The sequence below is a fragment of the Dermacentor variabilis genome, chromosome 2 (genome assembly GCF_050947875.1).
Source record: "Dermacentor variabilis isolate Ectoservices chromosome 2, ASM5094787v1, whole genome shotgun sequence".
In the NCBI taxonomy this organism is placed as follows: Eukaryota; Metazoa; Arthropoda; class Arachnida; order Ixodida; family Ixodidae; genus Dermacentor; species Dermacentor variabilis.
Window position 1 is genome coordinate 41,300,750 of NC_134569.1, and position 12,372 is coordinate 41,313,121.

Genomic DNA, 12,372 nt, shown 5'->3' on the forward strand with positions numbered 1-12,372 from the left:
TTTCAACCCAGAGCAAGACATGTCGGCATAATGCATGATTCAAGCAAGGCTTTACATCTCCGAACTAACTTCTGCAGGACGCAAAAAATGTGCAACAACAAAACAACCAAACAAGACACAGCTGCAGCGAAGGCAGCGCGCAACCGCAAGCGCTGCCAGTAGCGCGACTGAATCGCAGTGCTGCTAGTTCTCACAGCCACCAAGGGGCCCATGTTTTCAGTGGATCTGTGAAACTGAGTTGGTTCTAATAACATTGGTGCGAATGGGGGGTTGTCATAAGGTTGATCCCCTCTACTATGTACAGAACATTGTGACCCCACTCATGGTGCCGCCTCCCTACCTCATTCCAAATCGTGTTAACCACAACTTCTGAAAGGAATCAGCATTCAAAATTCCACACAGATAAAGATGGGATGAGTGCATGCATAAGACTTGGAGACATTGTTGCACCCCACCAGGCCTTCAAGTCATCGAAGAACTTCTAATTTCTGGCACCTGACCAAATCGTCAACCATGCTGCACAGGAGAAAAGCATCCAGAAAATAATGCGACTTGCTTGTCTAGGAACAAATGTGCAGCAACAAAACATGCACACGGGACGCAGCTGCACTGAAGGCAACGCGCAACCAGAAGCGCTGCTGGTAGTCCGACTCGATCGCAGTACCGTTAGTTTTTGCAACTACCACGGGACCCCCATTTTCAACAAGCATTTGGAAAATATTGTGACTTGCTTGTTTAGGAAACACATGATAGTCACCCCCCCCCCCCCCTTTTTTTTACAGCATAAGCTGTTACGGGCTTGTCCAATAGCCGTTTTGGTCGGCGATGGTGTATGCCGCTGCCACAGGCGTCCTGTGTTCGTAGCAGCTATCGCCGGGAATGAAAAGAACAAAACTTTTTTTTTCACCGGGATCGAAACCAGGATTGCTGCATGGGAGTCAGCTACTCTACCGCTGAGCCATGCCAGCACCTGCTAACATGCAGTGAAAAATGCCCTATAAACGCATCCTATCAAGTGGGGAGACACGCGATGTGACATGGGTGCCACATAGTGTCAATATGTGCACATTTTGCATTGCAATTGTACATTATTATACCAGGTAGAATGCCATGTAGCAGATGCATAGGTAGCAGTACAGGGGAAGTATTAGGGTATGTAAGAGTCCACCTAGTGGACATGTCCGTTTCATCTGCTAGTGAATTTCTGTTTGGCTGGGCTGGGCTACGCATCCAAAGCAGCCAGGTGCCACAGCTAATCAGAAATTCAACACCAAACAAAATGGACATGTCCACTAGATGGACTCTTACAGAATACTTTCCCAGGGCAGTTAAAGAATGTTTGAGGAAGGAAAACAAGTTCAACCCTTTCAGATGCTGTGTACACAATTGTGTACACGGAGATAGTACATCAGTAGCGAAAACATTCATGAAAGTAATGATATTCAAAATGTGTTGCCTACATCTTAAAGCAATTATGATTGGAAATGTGCAATTTTGAATAATGTGCAAAATATTTTAGCAACATGAATGGGAAGGTAGAGGTTGGGTGTTTTGCTCTGTGTCAGTATGCTGTATGTAGGAGGTTCATTTCTTTGATTGTTCTTCACAATGTCATGCACCAGGCTGTCATGAGCCAACAAAGGATTACAAAGGCCGAAGACAGCTTTTGCCACATCTGATGGCTTATACGAATTTAACGTAATGCCTTTTGGACTTCATAATGCATGATGGACACAGTTCCGCACGGTTTGAAGTGACACATGTGCTTGTGCTATCTTGACGAAGTTGTTTTTGCTCCCGACTTCACCACGCACCTTCAATGGCTCCGAGCTGTTTTAACATGTTTAACAAACGCAGGGCTTCAACGAAACCTCAAGAAGTGCCGATTTGCTGCTCGGCAGCTGAGAATTCTAGGTTATGTCATATCCAAGGATGGAATTCTCCTTGATCCAGCCAAACTCCGGGCCATCAACGAATTCCCTAAGCCAACGTCTATCAAAGAATTACGCAGTTTCATTGGTCTGTGTTCCTACTTCAGGCACTTCATTCGCAATTTCACTATCATCATATTGCCCTTAACGAAGTTACTCAGGAGCAACGGGCCCCTCACTTCATGGTCGTCCGAGTGTGACAAGGCCTTCACAAAGCTCCGTCGTTTGCTAACGTCTCCGAATTTTGCGCCTTTACGACCCGACAGCCCCTACCGAGCTGCACACAGATGCCAGCCCAGCACACAGATGCCAGTCTGTTCTTGCCCAGTACAAACAGGGGTTTCCTGAATATGTTGTGGCTTATGCAAGTCGTATGCTTATGAAAGCTGAGACCAATTACACTGTGACAGAAAAAGAATGCTTGGACATTATCTGGGCTCTCACCAAGTTCAGGCCTTACTTTACGGCTGTCCATTTGATGTGGTCATAGACCATCATGCACTACGTTGGCTGTCGTTCTTGAAAGATTCCTCAAGTCGTCTTGCCCGATTGTCACTTTGCCTGCAGGACTACGATATCTGCGTGCTGTACTGCAGTGGATGCCAGCATCCTGACGCCAATGCACTCTCGTGCTCTCCCTTGCCTGACGACAATGTCTGCTGCTCACTGTCTCACTTTACCGTTTTTTCACTCGACCTTACCACCATTGCATCTGAGCAGCGCTAGGACCATAGGATTATGTCTCTTACATACTTGCTTTCTGGTTCACCAGCACCACCAACCACTCGCACGTTGTGTAGTCAAGCTCACCATTTCGCCTTTCGCGACAACCTGCTTCACCAATGTAATTATAACCCCGACAGGGGCCAGTGGTTATTGGTAGTACCTCGCAGTCTCTGTTCCAACATATGCACAGCTTTCCACACTGATCCACAGCGTGCACAGTCGGGAGTTTTCAAAACTTATCAGAGCCTTCGACAGTGGTACTAGTGGTAAGGGATGTACAGCTACGTTCAGAAGTTTGTTCACTCTTGCCCCGATTGTCAGCACCGGAAATCTCCAACCCTCCTCTCGCCAGCCAGTCTGCAACCTTTACCTTGCCATACCCGGCTGTTTGGGCACGTCAGCATCGATTTGTATAGGCCCCTTCCCCTGACACCGACTGGAAACCGCTGGGCCACTGTAGTGGTTCAGCACCTCACGCGATATGCCAAAACTGCCGCTCTCACGGCCGCTAAAGTGCGCAATGTTGCCTCCTTCCTGCTTCATCGACTAATCATCCTGCACCATAAAGGAGTCCACGCTTAGTGATTGTGGACAGATCTTCCTATCCGAAGTAGTTGAAGCCATTCTTAAAGAGTGTCAAGTTGTTCATCGCATAACTGCGGCATATGATCCTCAAACCAATGGCCTTACAGAACACTTCAACCGTACAATCGGCAACAAGCTTGCAATGCACGTCGCCTCCAACCACACAAATTGGGACGTCATTCTGCCATTTATAGCCTATGTGTACAACACCGCTACTCAGAGCACCACCGGCTTTTCGCCCTCTTTCTTACCATACGGTAGGCACCTGTTGCACACCACGGACACAATTCTACCATACCAGACGGATGCATCTGAATGTGCGCCCATTTCTGCCGCAGCAAGAGATGCTGAAGAATGCCGTGATCTCGCATGGGCCTATACCTATGGGCCTATATGACCAAGAGCGCCAGAGGAGCACTCGCGGTGACACCACCTCTGCACCTGCCTTCCTTCTTGGAGCACTTGTGTAGTTTTCCGTTCCTTCCACTGCACCTGGGCTCTCTTCAAAACTACCACCCAAGTATGAAGGGCCATACCGTATCGTCAAGAGTGCATCCCTCATGAACCATATGATCGAACCCATTGAATCGTGCTCGGACATGCGCAGCCATGGACGAAACATTGTCAACGTCAAATGCCTGGAGCCGTATTATGATCCACTCATAGTGAGGAGCTGCTAGGTCACCAGACGGCAGCTCCCTTTTCGCTCCCGGGGGCAATTGTAGTGTAGAAGAGGAACACTATAGTGGGCCATCCTCTCCAATGCTTTCTAGTGCGTCACACTCTCCAGCACTGTTTCCGGGAAATGCCACTCATGCTGAGAGTCGTGGCCCTGCTCTAACTATTGGTCGGTCCCAAACGTGGTGACTAATAAACGCCTTTACAATATATATATAGCGCCTTGTCCTTCGTACATGTTCCTCTTTTAGTCTGCATCTTCGTAGCGCTCTTCAAGTGTGTATGTATGTATGTGTGTGCATGTGTGCGTGTGTGGGTGTATATATATATATATATATATATATATATATATAGAGAGAGAGAGAGAGAGAGAGAGATATGAAGGAGGGGGGAGTGGTAGTTGTTGGCAGAGACCTGCCCCTCGAAATAAACTTTTGGCTACGCCACACTATGCTGTGCAGCAGCTAGATAAAGGTGGTATGTGCCTGGCCTATGCAAGAAATTTCGTGATATGTTTCTTCAGCTTTGTTAAAGAAAACTTAAAAATACCCTCAATTTGAATAATTTACATGTTCAAACATTTCTAAAATTAATCATGTTTTACTACATCCTGCCTAAGAACAAGATTATTATCAATCCTTTGTGTGTGTGTGCTTTGTGAAATGCTGAGAAACAGAATTTTGCTAGTGGTTTATCTTGTTGACCAATTTCTGTTTGTGCAAGCGAAGAGAAAGAAGAATCCACCAGGGATTGAAGAAAGTTTCTTGTATAGTTAAGCCCAACAAACAATACACACTATGGCATAAATGCCGGATGAACATGTGCTATTTTGTGAGAACTTGCACACCAATGCACAAAAGAGATTTGTGAGAATGAAAGACCGACTGAAAATGCTCTTTGAAAAGCCAGCACTGACCGTTGACATCTGTGGCAAGCACGTCAGCACCTTTCAGGAGTAGCGCCTGAGTTGCATCGATCAGGCCATTGCTTGCAGCAACATGAAGAGCTCTATAGAATACAACACAAAAGGTTTGGACATGACATTAATGACACGCAAGAAGAATCACAAACCAGGTTAAACACTAATTATAACTTGTTCAAGTAAAAATGGAGCAAGGTCTGGGAACAATATCACGGTACAATTCCTGTGAAGCTAAAATACAGGTGACAGAGCTATAGCTGGAAATATCAGAGAGGTGATCACTGCAACAAAGGCTGCACGAAAGACAGGGGCCCACAAACAATGTGCACAAATATGTGATATACTATTTCTGCACATAGAAAAAAATTTAAGGACAATGTGTACAAGTGCATACTTACGTTTTCATGTCATCGTTGATCATATTGATGAGCTTCACAAAATCTGCTTTCTCCAATAAAGTGGCCACTGCGCCTTCTTGTTTCTGGAAGCAAAAATGTCATGCATGTTAAGAAAGCATAGAAAACGAGACCACTGTGCTTATGCAATTCAACGGTGTTTGCACTTAAGGGCATTCACAATAAAGAAAAAAAAAGAGTAATTACCAAGTGCTTCTGTGCAAACTGGCTGCAACTTTACTCAGAGTCACTATGTTAGGCAACTTTTTGAAAGCAGTGCATTTTCTCTATACTTGTGTCAAGTGTGTCACTGCACTTTGTGAAACCATGTTCGTTGGAAAATATCACAGGTAATTTGTCTGCATAATTTGTGCTACAAGCGAAGTTATAAGTCCCTGCAACCAATAAGAGCATAAAGGTGTTGAAGACCTTTAAGAAGGAAACTACATTCCTGTTCATAATCATAATAACAGGAAAGAAAAAGAAGAATATGCCAAATAAAATTCAAATTGTAGCATTTTCAAGTTGTGTGCAGGGCTCTACAAAACAAGCTACAATGGTGGTTGGGTACCAATAGCTCCAACTTTCTTTGGTATTTATGAAAATGTGTATAACTCTGCTTATAGATGGTTAACCAGAACGGCTACCAACACTATCAGTGGATGTCTACTGCCATGCTAAAAAGCAATACATGTGCGCTTTGTCATCTCTTGCAAACGACCCTTCTAAGACTGGGGCTTACTATGGCTGCAGTGACCAAGCTGTCCACAAACAGCGATACAAATACACAGGCTAGAGATGTAGCACGAACTTTGTGGAGAAACTACTCTTGTGAGAAGCATGCATCCTAAGTGGCAATTATGGCACCAATTAACACATTCACTGTGGCAGAACTTTTTTTTTTAAAGTCCCGATTTATATGCAGCATGACCCACCAGTGCATCGTACGTTATATTCCCCAGGTGCATCATCACCCACCGGCGGGTCACACTGCTTTGCGCCTTTCTTGTGCTCCAAACAGCGCTGCCACTGTTGCTGCTGGCATTTGGCACCTTGATCTGAAACATGCTGAGCTATTTTTGGCCTTTATTTCATGGCTCTGCGGTGAGCCACAAAGTGCTAGCGCCAGAAAACAGACAAAGTCAGCTTTCTCTTTATAAACAGTTTTAATTGTAAAATAATTAGATGAAATTAAAATTAAGCTCGACAGCTTAATATCCTATCTGGAAGTTCATCTTAAAATCCTACACGGGTTATCGTTGAAGGTTGCTTACTTCACAGGTTCCACTTGTGTGTAGAAATGGAGCATGAAAAATGCATGAATGGCGTGCCAGGGCATTCTCCACAGAAGGTGGTTATTTTCATCGCTTTCATTCTTGCATCATTTTGGGCTACTGGCAGTTTTGATGGATGCATAGCAGCCAGTGCAGCGCATAGATGCCAGTCTTGCGTGTCAACCAATAAGTTTTCCAGCATGTGGTTACAATTCCTCCCACATTCTTTCGCTGCTTTCCAAGCGAGCGCCAAATAGTGAATGAGCCAGTTGCTCTCAAAATGTTATAACTGGCTTCCTTTTTCATCTGTAAAAGCCTTCTGTATCTATCAGACCCATTAATGTCTTATTGCAACATGAAAACAGCATATACTTAACCATTAGGTATTTTGACAACTGCAGTGAAATTCTCAGCCTAACGCAACTTCAAATACTGCTGCCACTCTGCTCCTTTGTTTCAACAGCAAAAATGCAGTTACTACAATTGAATAAAGGAAAAATCAAACATCCGCCCGTTCGTAGCAATTGCTACGAAGGAAACCCATACGGTGTGGGGTTCTCCTCCGTGCTCTTGGCACAAAGGAACGATAACACAGTAGTGCAAACAATCACAAGGGCATTTACTGCACCTTTCATAGATCAATGCCTGCTAGCCGAGTTGCTATGCACAAAACATGCCGATGGGCGCGTGACAAATCTAGAAGTCCAACTCAACGCGATTGGATAGCGAGCGAATATGTTCGCCCCATGCTGGATCCCAACGCCTGGTCGTTCGCGTGTACGGTCACGCGAACGGTGGCGCGTTCCAATGCGGCGACGCGAGACGGTCTCGCAGAAGCATGGATCGGCGCATGCGCGGCACGGCACGTCCGCACTGCTTGCTGTCCCGAACCAAAGAGGGAGCGCCTTGTCTTTCCCGCACCCAAGTAACCCCGCAGCAGCGCAATACTCGCGCCATCTCTCGCACTGCGCTTGTACCACTCCGACCGCCGCGGGCGCCAGGCCGTGCGGGCACTGCAGAAGCTATGCGGGAAAACAAGATATCAGGGGACCCGTGAGAGTCACGCATCCCCACATCCCCCCAACCTTAAATCACTTCTTATTCCGGCAAAACATGTGACACGGTCTAACATCAACCCGTGCTTCGCGAACAAGATAGTACACGCAACAGTGGCCGCGCTGAGTAAATGTCCACACGCCGTCCATAGCATGCGAGCAGACATTGCCCTTGGGTACACCGCTGGCGTCTGCCAGTCACAGCAGCAGCTTTGCAGACTCGATGGCACGATTCCAGGCCACTCCGGAAACGGCGACGCAATAGTCGGAACGAGCAAACGTCGCTCGCGCCGACGTGCCCTGCTGGCGAGAGCCGCAGTAGCTGTCGGTGACCGCCAGCTCTTTTCTCCGCCGTCGAGGGTTGTGAGCTGGATACAGGCGGCCGCCGAAGTCGCTGAGCCGAACTTGCCACAGCATCACCATTGCCCGGTGGCTCGATCGTAGTCCGGGGCAGCAGCGCAGACGATGTGCAGGTGACGGCAAACCAGGGGTGACTCCAATCACGCTGTGTACACTCAACACACTCGGCACACACTAAAGTAGTGCAAGGGAGAGGAATTCCGCATGCGCATCGCCCACGTGGTACGATGTTCGACTCGGCTAGCAAAAGATCGGGCAGCCACTCAGATGCTAAGTTCACTTGAACGAAGCTCGGTTCCTTGAATCAAACGAGCAATTTCAATTCGTGTGAGGCTAACTAGAATGAGGGAAGCAAATTGCAACGCCTCAACACCACCGTCCTCCAGTTTGTGCCCCTCCACGTGAGACAGGCAACTTCGTAAAGCCTTAGGCCTAAAGTGTCGCCACCCTGACAACAACTGGCATCCAAAAACAACACCCAAAATGAGCGCAAAACAGGCAGCCGCAAGGAGACGTCAGCTCTGTGAGGTGGTCCTACTCCGCTCGGTGCACACAGCATCCGAGTTTACGGCGCCCAACGTCCCAGACGGTGTTGGAGCGCCCGGTGCCAGGCCGCAATACCAGTCAGCCCGAAGTGGCACCCGTGTCCCGCGGCCACCCGGCTCCTAGAGCCGCGGCTTCATCAGAGTCAGAGAGATAGGAGAAGCTATTTACATGAGAAATTCGGACCACCCATGAGGCTTCCGTACTCACTCGCTTCAGGCTTGCCAATGCTCCGCGGGCGCTAAGCCTCGCTCTCCCAGGATGCAGACCACGTGGCTCTCATACCAACGAATGTCATTAAAAAAAAAAACACTTGCGAAAAGGCTTAGCATGTTGACAAGTTCAAACACACTACAGCCACCATCGCCTCTCTCAAGAAAGCCCGCCGTCGACGCTAGCGATCAAAATACAGGCTAGGCCTATGCTTCGGTTCAAACAAAGGTCTCGAACGAAGTAAAACTGTTAAAACTATCGTCCGATGTCCCAAGAGCCTCACGTTGGGCAGCCAGATGTGGGGTTCTCCTTCGTGCTCTTGGGACAAAGGAACGACAACACAGTAGTGCAAACAATCACAAGGGCATTTATTGCACCTGTCATAGATCAATGCCTGCTAGCCGAGTTGCTATTCACAAAACATGCCGATGGGCGCGCGACAAATCTAAAAGTCCGTCTCACCGCGACCGGATAGCGAGCGAATGTGTTCGCCCCATGCTGGATCCCAATGCCTGGTCGTTCGTGTGTACGGTCACGCGAACGGTGGCGCCTTCCAAGGCGGCCACGCAAGACGGTCTCGCAGAAGCATGGATCGGCGCATGCGCGGCACGGCACGTCCGCACTGCTTGCTCACTGCTTACTACGAGACTTTTCTTTCGAAGAACCCATGTGGGTTTCCTTTGTAGCAATTGCTACAAATGGGTGGATGTTTGATTTTCCCTTTATTCATTACTTCTCTCCACCTAGTGGGTTTCCGCAGAACTACTACATCAGTTACTATAGTCTCAGTTTAATACCACAGGTGGCAGCCCAGCCTAGGAGCTTTATGCCATGCGAGTGACTGCTGGGTCACAGCTTTTCACTTCTGCCAGATATTCCCCTGGCTATAGTTAACCTCACACAACAAGAATTAAACCTCTGCATTCAAGCGCTGTAAGGTTACTGCAGCCGCAAGCAGACAAATACAGTTAAACCTCGAAAAGACGACGTTTGTAAAATCTGCAATTTGCTTTATTCTAAAATTTGACTTTTTGTGGAAATAATTACAGTTACCGATGGATTTTTCTTACATGGAAGGGACCGAAAAATTTTCTCAATTATCCGGCAATTGAAAAAAGCAAATTTGAATAAAAAGAAAAACATTTTGCTGAATTTAAAAATTAGCGATAAAAGATAGTTTCATGCAATGTCAACAATATCTTCACATCAGCGGTACAAAGCAAAGCCAGCCACACTTTCACGCCTGCACAGTCCTTTCACCTGCAGCAGGCAGCGAATGCTTCGTCTACCTCTTGCATGTGGGGATGCGCGGACTCTCATGGCGTCCCCTGATAAGTTGTTTTCTCGCATAGCTCCCATCTCCTGTAATCCGACTTCGCCGCGTGGCTTTACTATGGGAGTTGGTATGATTGCAGAGTAGTACAAGACATGGCGCGAGCGTTGCTCTGCTAACGCCACCTAACGGCGAGGTCACTTGGGCGCAAAAAAGGAGAAGGCTCTTCCCCTTGGCTCGAGGTTGGCAAGCTGCACGGACGTTCTGCGCGTGCGCTGATCCATGCTTCTGCGAGACCGTCTCGCGAGGGCTACCCCAATGGACGAACACGATTGTTCGAACACGCCACCGTTCGCGTGAACGTACGCGCGAACGAGCAGGCGTTAGCATCTAGCATGAGGCAAACATATTCACTCGTTATCCGGTCGCAGTGAGTCGAACTTCCGTGATTTGTCGCGTTTCCCGCTTGAACTTTGCCAGTTTTGTATTAACCACATCAGCGATGTGGGGACGGGTATTGTCGTGGAACAAGATGACCGCATTCATCAATTTTTCACGTAGTTTTTTCTTGATTGCTACACGCAGCCGATCCGGCGTTTCACAATATCGGAAACAATTGATAGGCTCTCAAGATTTAGTGAATTCTATCAGTAATGGCCCCTGATGATCGAAAAATAAAAGTCAACAACACCTTTCCGGCGGCAATGACTGCCTTTGCTTTCTTTGGGGGTCGTGAATTCGAATGTTTTCATTGTAAGCTTTGCCGTCGTGTTTCAGGCTCGTAGTAGTGGCATGATGGCTCGTCTCCGATCACAATTGCAGAGAAGAAATCGTCACCCTTATTGTGATACCGGATGAGATGAGTAAAGGCAGCGCCGAACTTCTCCGTATTCTGGCGGTGGTTCAAAATCTTGGGCATCCATTGTGCACACAAGAGCCAATATCTGAGGAGTTCATGAATTATGGCGTGAACGGTGACGGTGAATCGAACAGCGACTGAGGTTCACATGCTTTGCAAGTTCATCAATGCTTATCCTCCGTTCTTGTGTCATCAGCTCATCAAGCTTTGCAGTTTTGTTAGGGGTCATTGCACGATGGGCTTTGATCCGGTCTGGGATCGTCTTTGCAACTTTCACGTCCTCCTTTGAACCGTTTGTTCTAACGCTTCACAGTGGCCAATGAAATGCAATGTTCAATGTACACGGCAGCCATACGGTGACTAATTTCTTTTTGGGAAACACCTTCAGCTGTCAAAAACCTCACGGCACCACGCTGCTCAACTTCTGGAGCGTCTATTACGTTACGCAACCATGTTCAACCTAGTGTATGAGCGCATTAAAGAACATTTATCCTCACACCTGCGTGTCACTTTTGTAAATGAGAGACGCCTTGTGTGCTACGCGCAGGCCTTGCAGATAATGAACAGAACCATAATTGCGCAGGGTGGATAGGCTCACTTCCATTTCACTCGCCCCCGTACATTAGAAATGCGAAGATACAATGGAATATACAAATGCGAAGATACAACTTGATAAAGGGCAAAAAAGTGCCACTGGAAACAAAGTTCACTGCACGTATGCACAAAAACTTGTAACAAGATATCTAAACATATGTATAAGTATCCAATAAATATACGTATCTAAGAAATAATGGGTCAAACAAGGTGAATAAACATGTTGCGCAATCCGATTCACAGAATCCTACATCCCTACCCTATTCCATCCACTCCCCCCGATGCAATGCGCGCGACGGAAGGCGGCGCGCTTGCGCCCTACTTTTCTTACTTGCGCACACAAGACTGAGCCACCATCATCGGCACACCCATTCCCCTCGCCCCCCCCCCACCCCCCACACGCTTTCACTCACACATTCAGCATGCGGCGCGCGGTCACAATATTATCACCCTCGGACTTTATGCAGAACATGAGGGCGATGGCAGGAATGCACCTAGAGTGTCCATATAACTGCTATCGCAATAATATAATAAGAGTATCCAGCAGCCGAAGCGTCCCATGGTCCATTGCTTTCCGCAGAAGAAATAACAAAATAGAACTTTCACCATGCGACAATTCGGTGCGCCGCAACAAAGTTTTTTATTTTTTCCTTTTGTGAGGCGGGGGCACCGTAATGAAAAAAAGAACGCAAAGGAAAGTATGTTGGTCACAATCGAATGCCTACTTTTGGCAACTAATGTGGCTATTAAAGGATTATCGAAGAAAACATGAGACGCTTGGTCCACCAAGAACCATGCGCATACTGCTCGGTATCCTATACCGGCGAGACAAGACTTTCTGGACAGGTTGCACTCAAGCAAACGCGGTGCAATCCGTCGAGTCCCCACAGTGATGGCGGCAAGCGACCAATGTTTCTTTTTCTCGTCTGCTAGCTAGAAATTTAAGCGTCCAAAACTCTGCCAG

General features: G+C 47.4%; 1 protein-coding gene across 3 annotated transcripts in view; it reads right to left on the reverse strand.

Moving 5' to 3' along the window:
- Nucleotides 1-12,372, reverse strand: part of LOC142571690 (uncharacterized) — a 145,932-nt gene that overhangs the window by 23,104 nt on the left and 110,456 nt on the right. For all 3 annotated transcript variants that reach the window (XM_075680224.1, XM_075680223.1, XM_075680225.1), the window contains 2 exons: nt 5,241-5,323; nt 4,837-4,928 (listed from right to left, as the gene is read on the reverse strand). In XM_075680224.1, the coding sequence (XP_075536339.1) occupies nt 4,837-4,928; nt 5,241-5,323 (175 nt within the window). The remainder of the gene's footprint in view (nt 1-4,836; nt 4,929-5,240; nt 5,324-12,372) is intronic.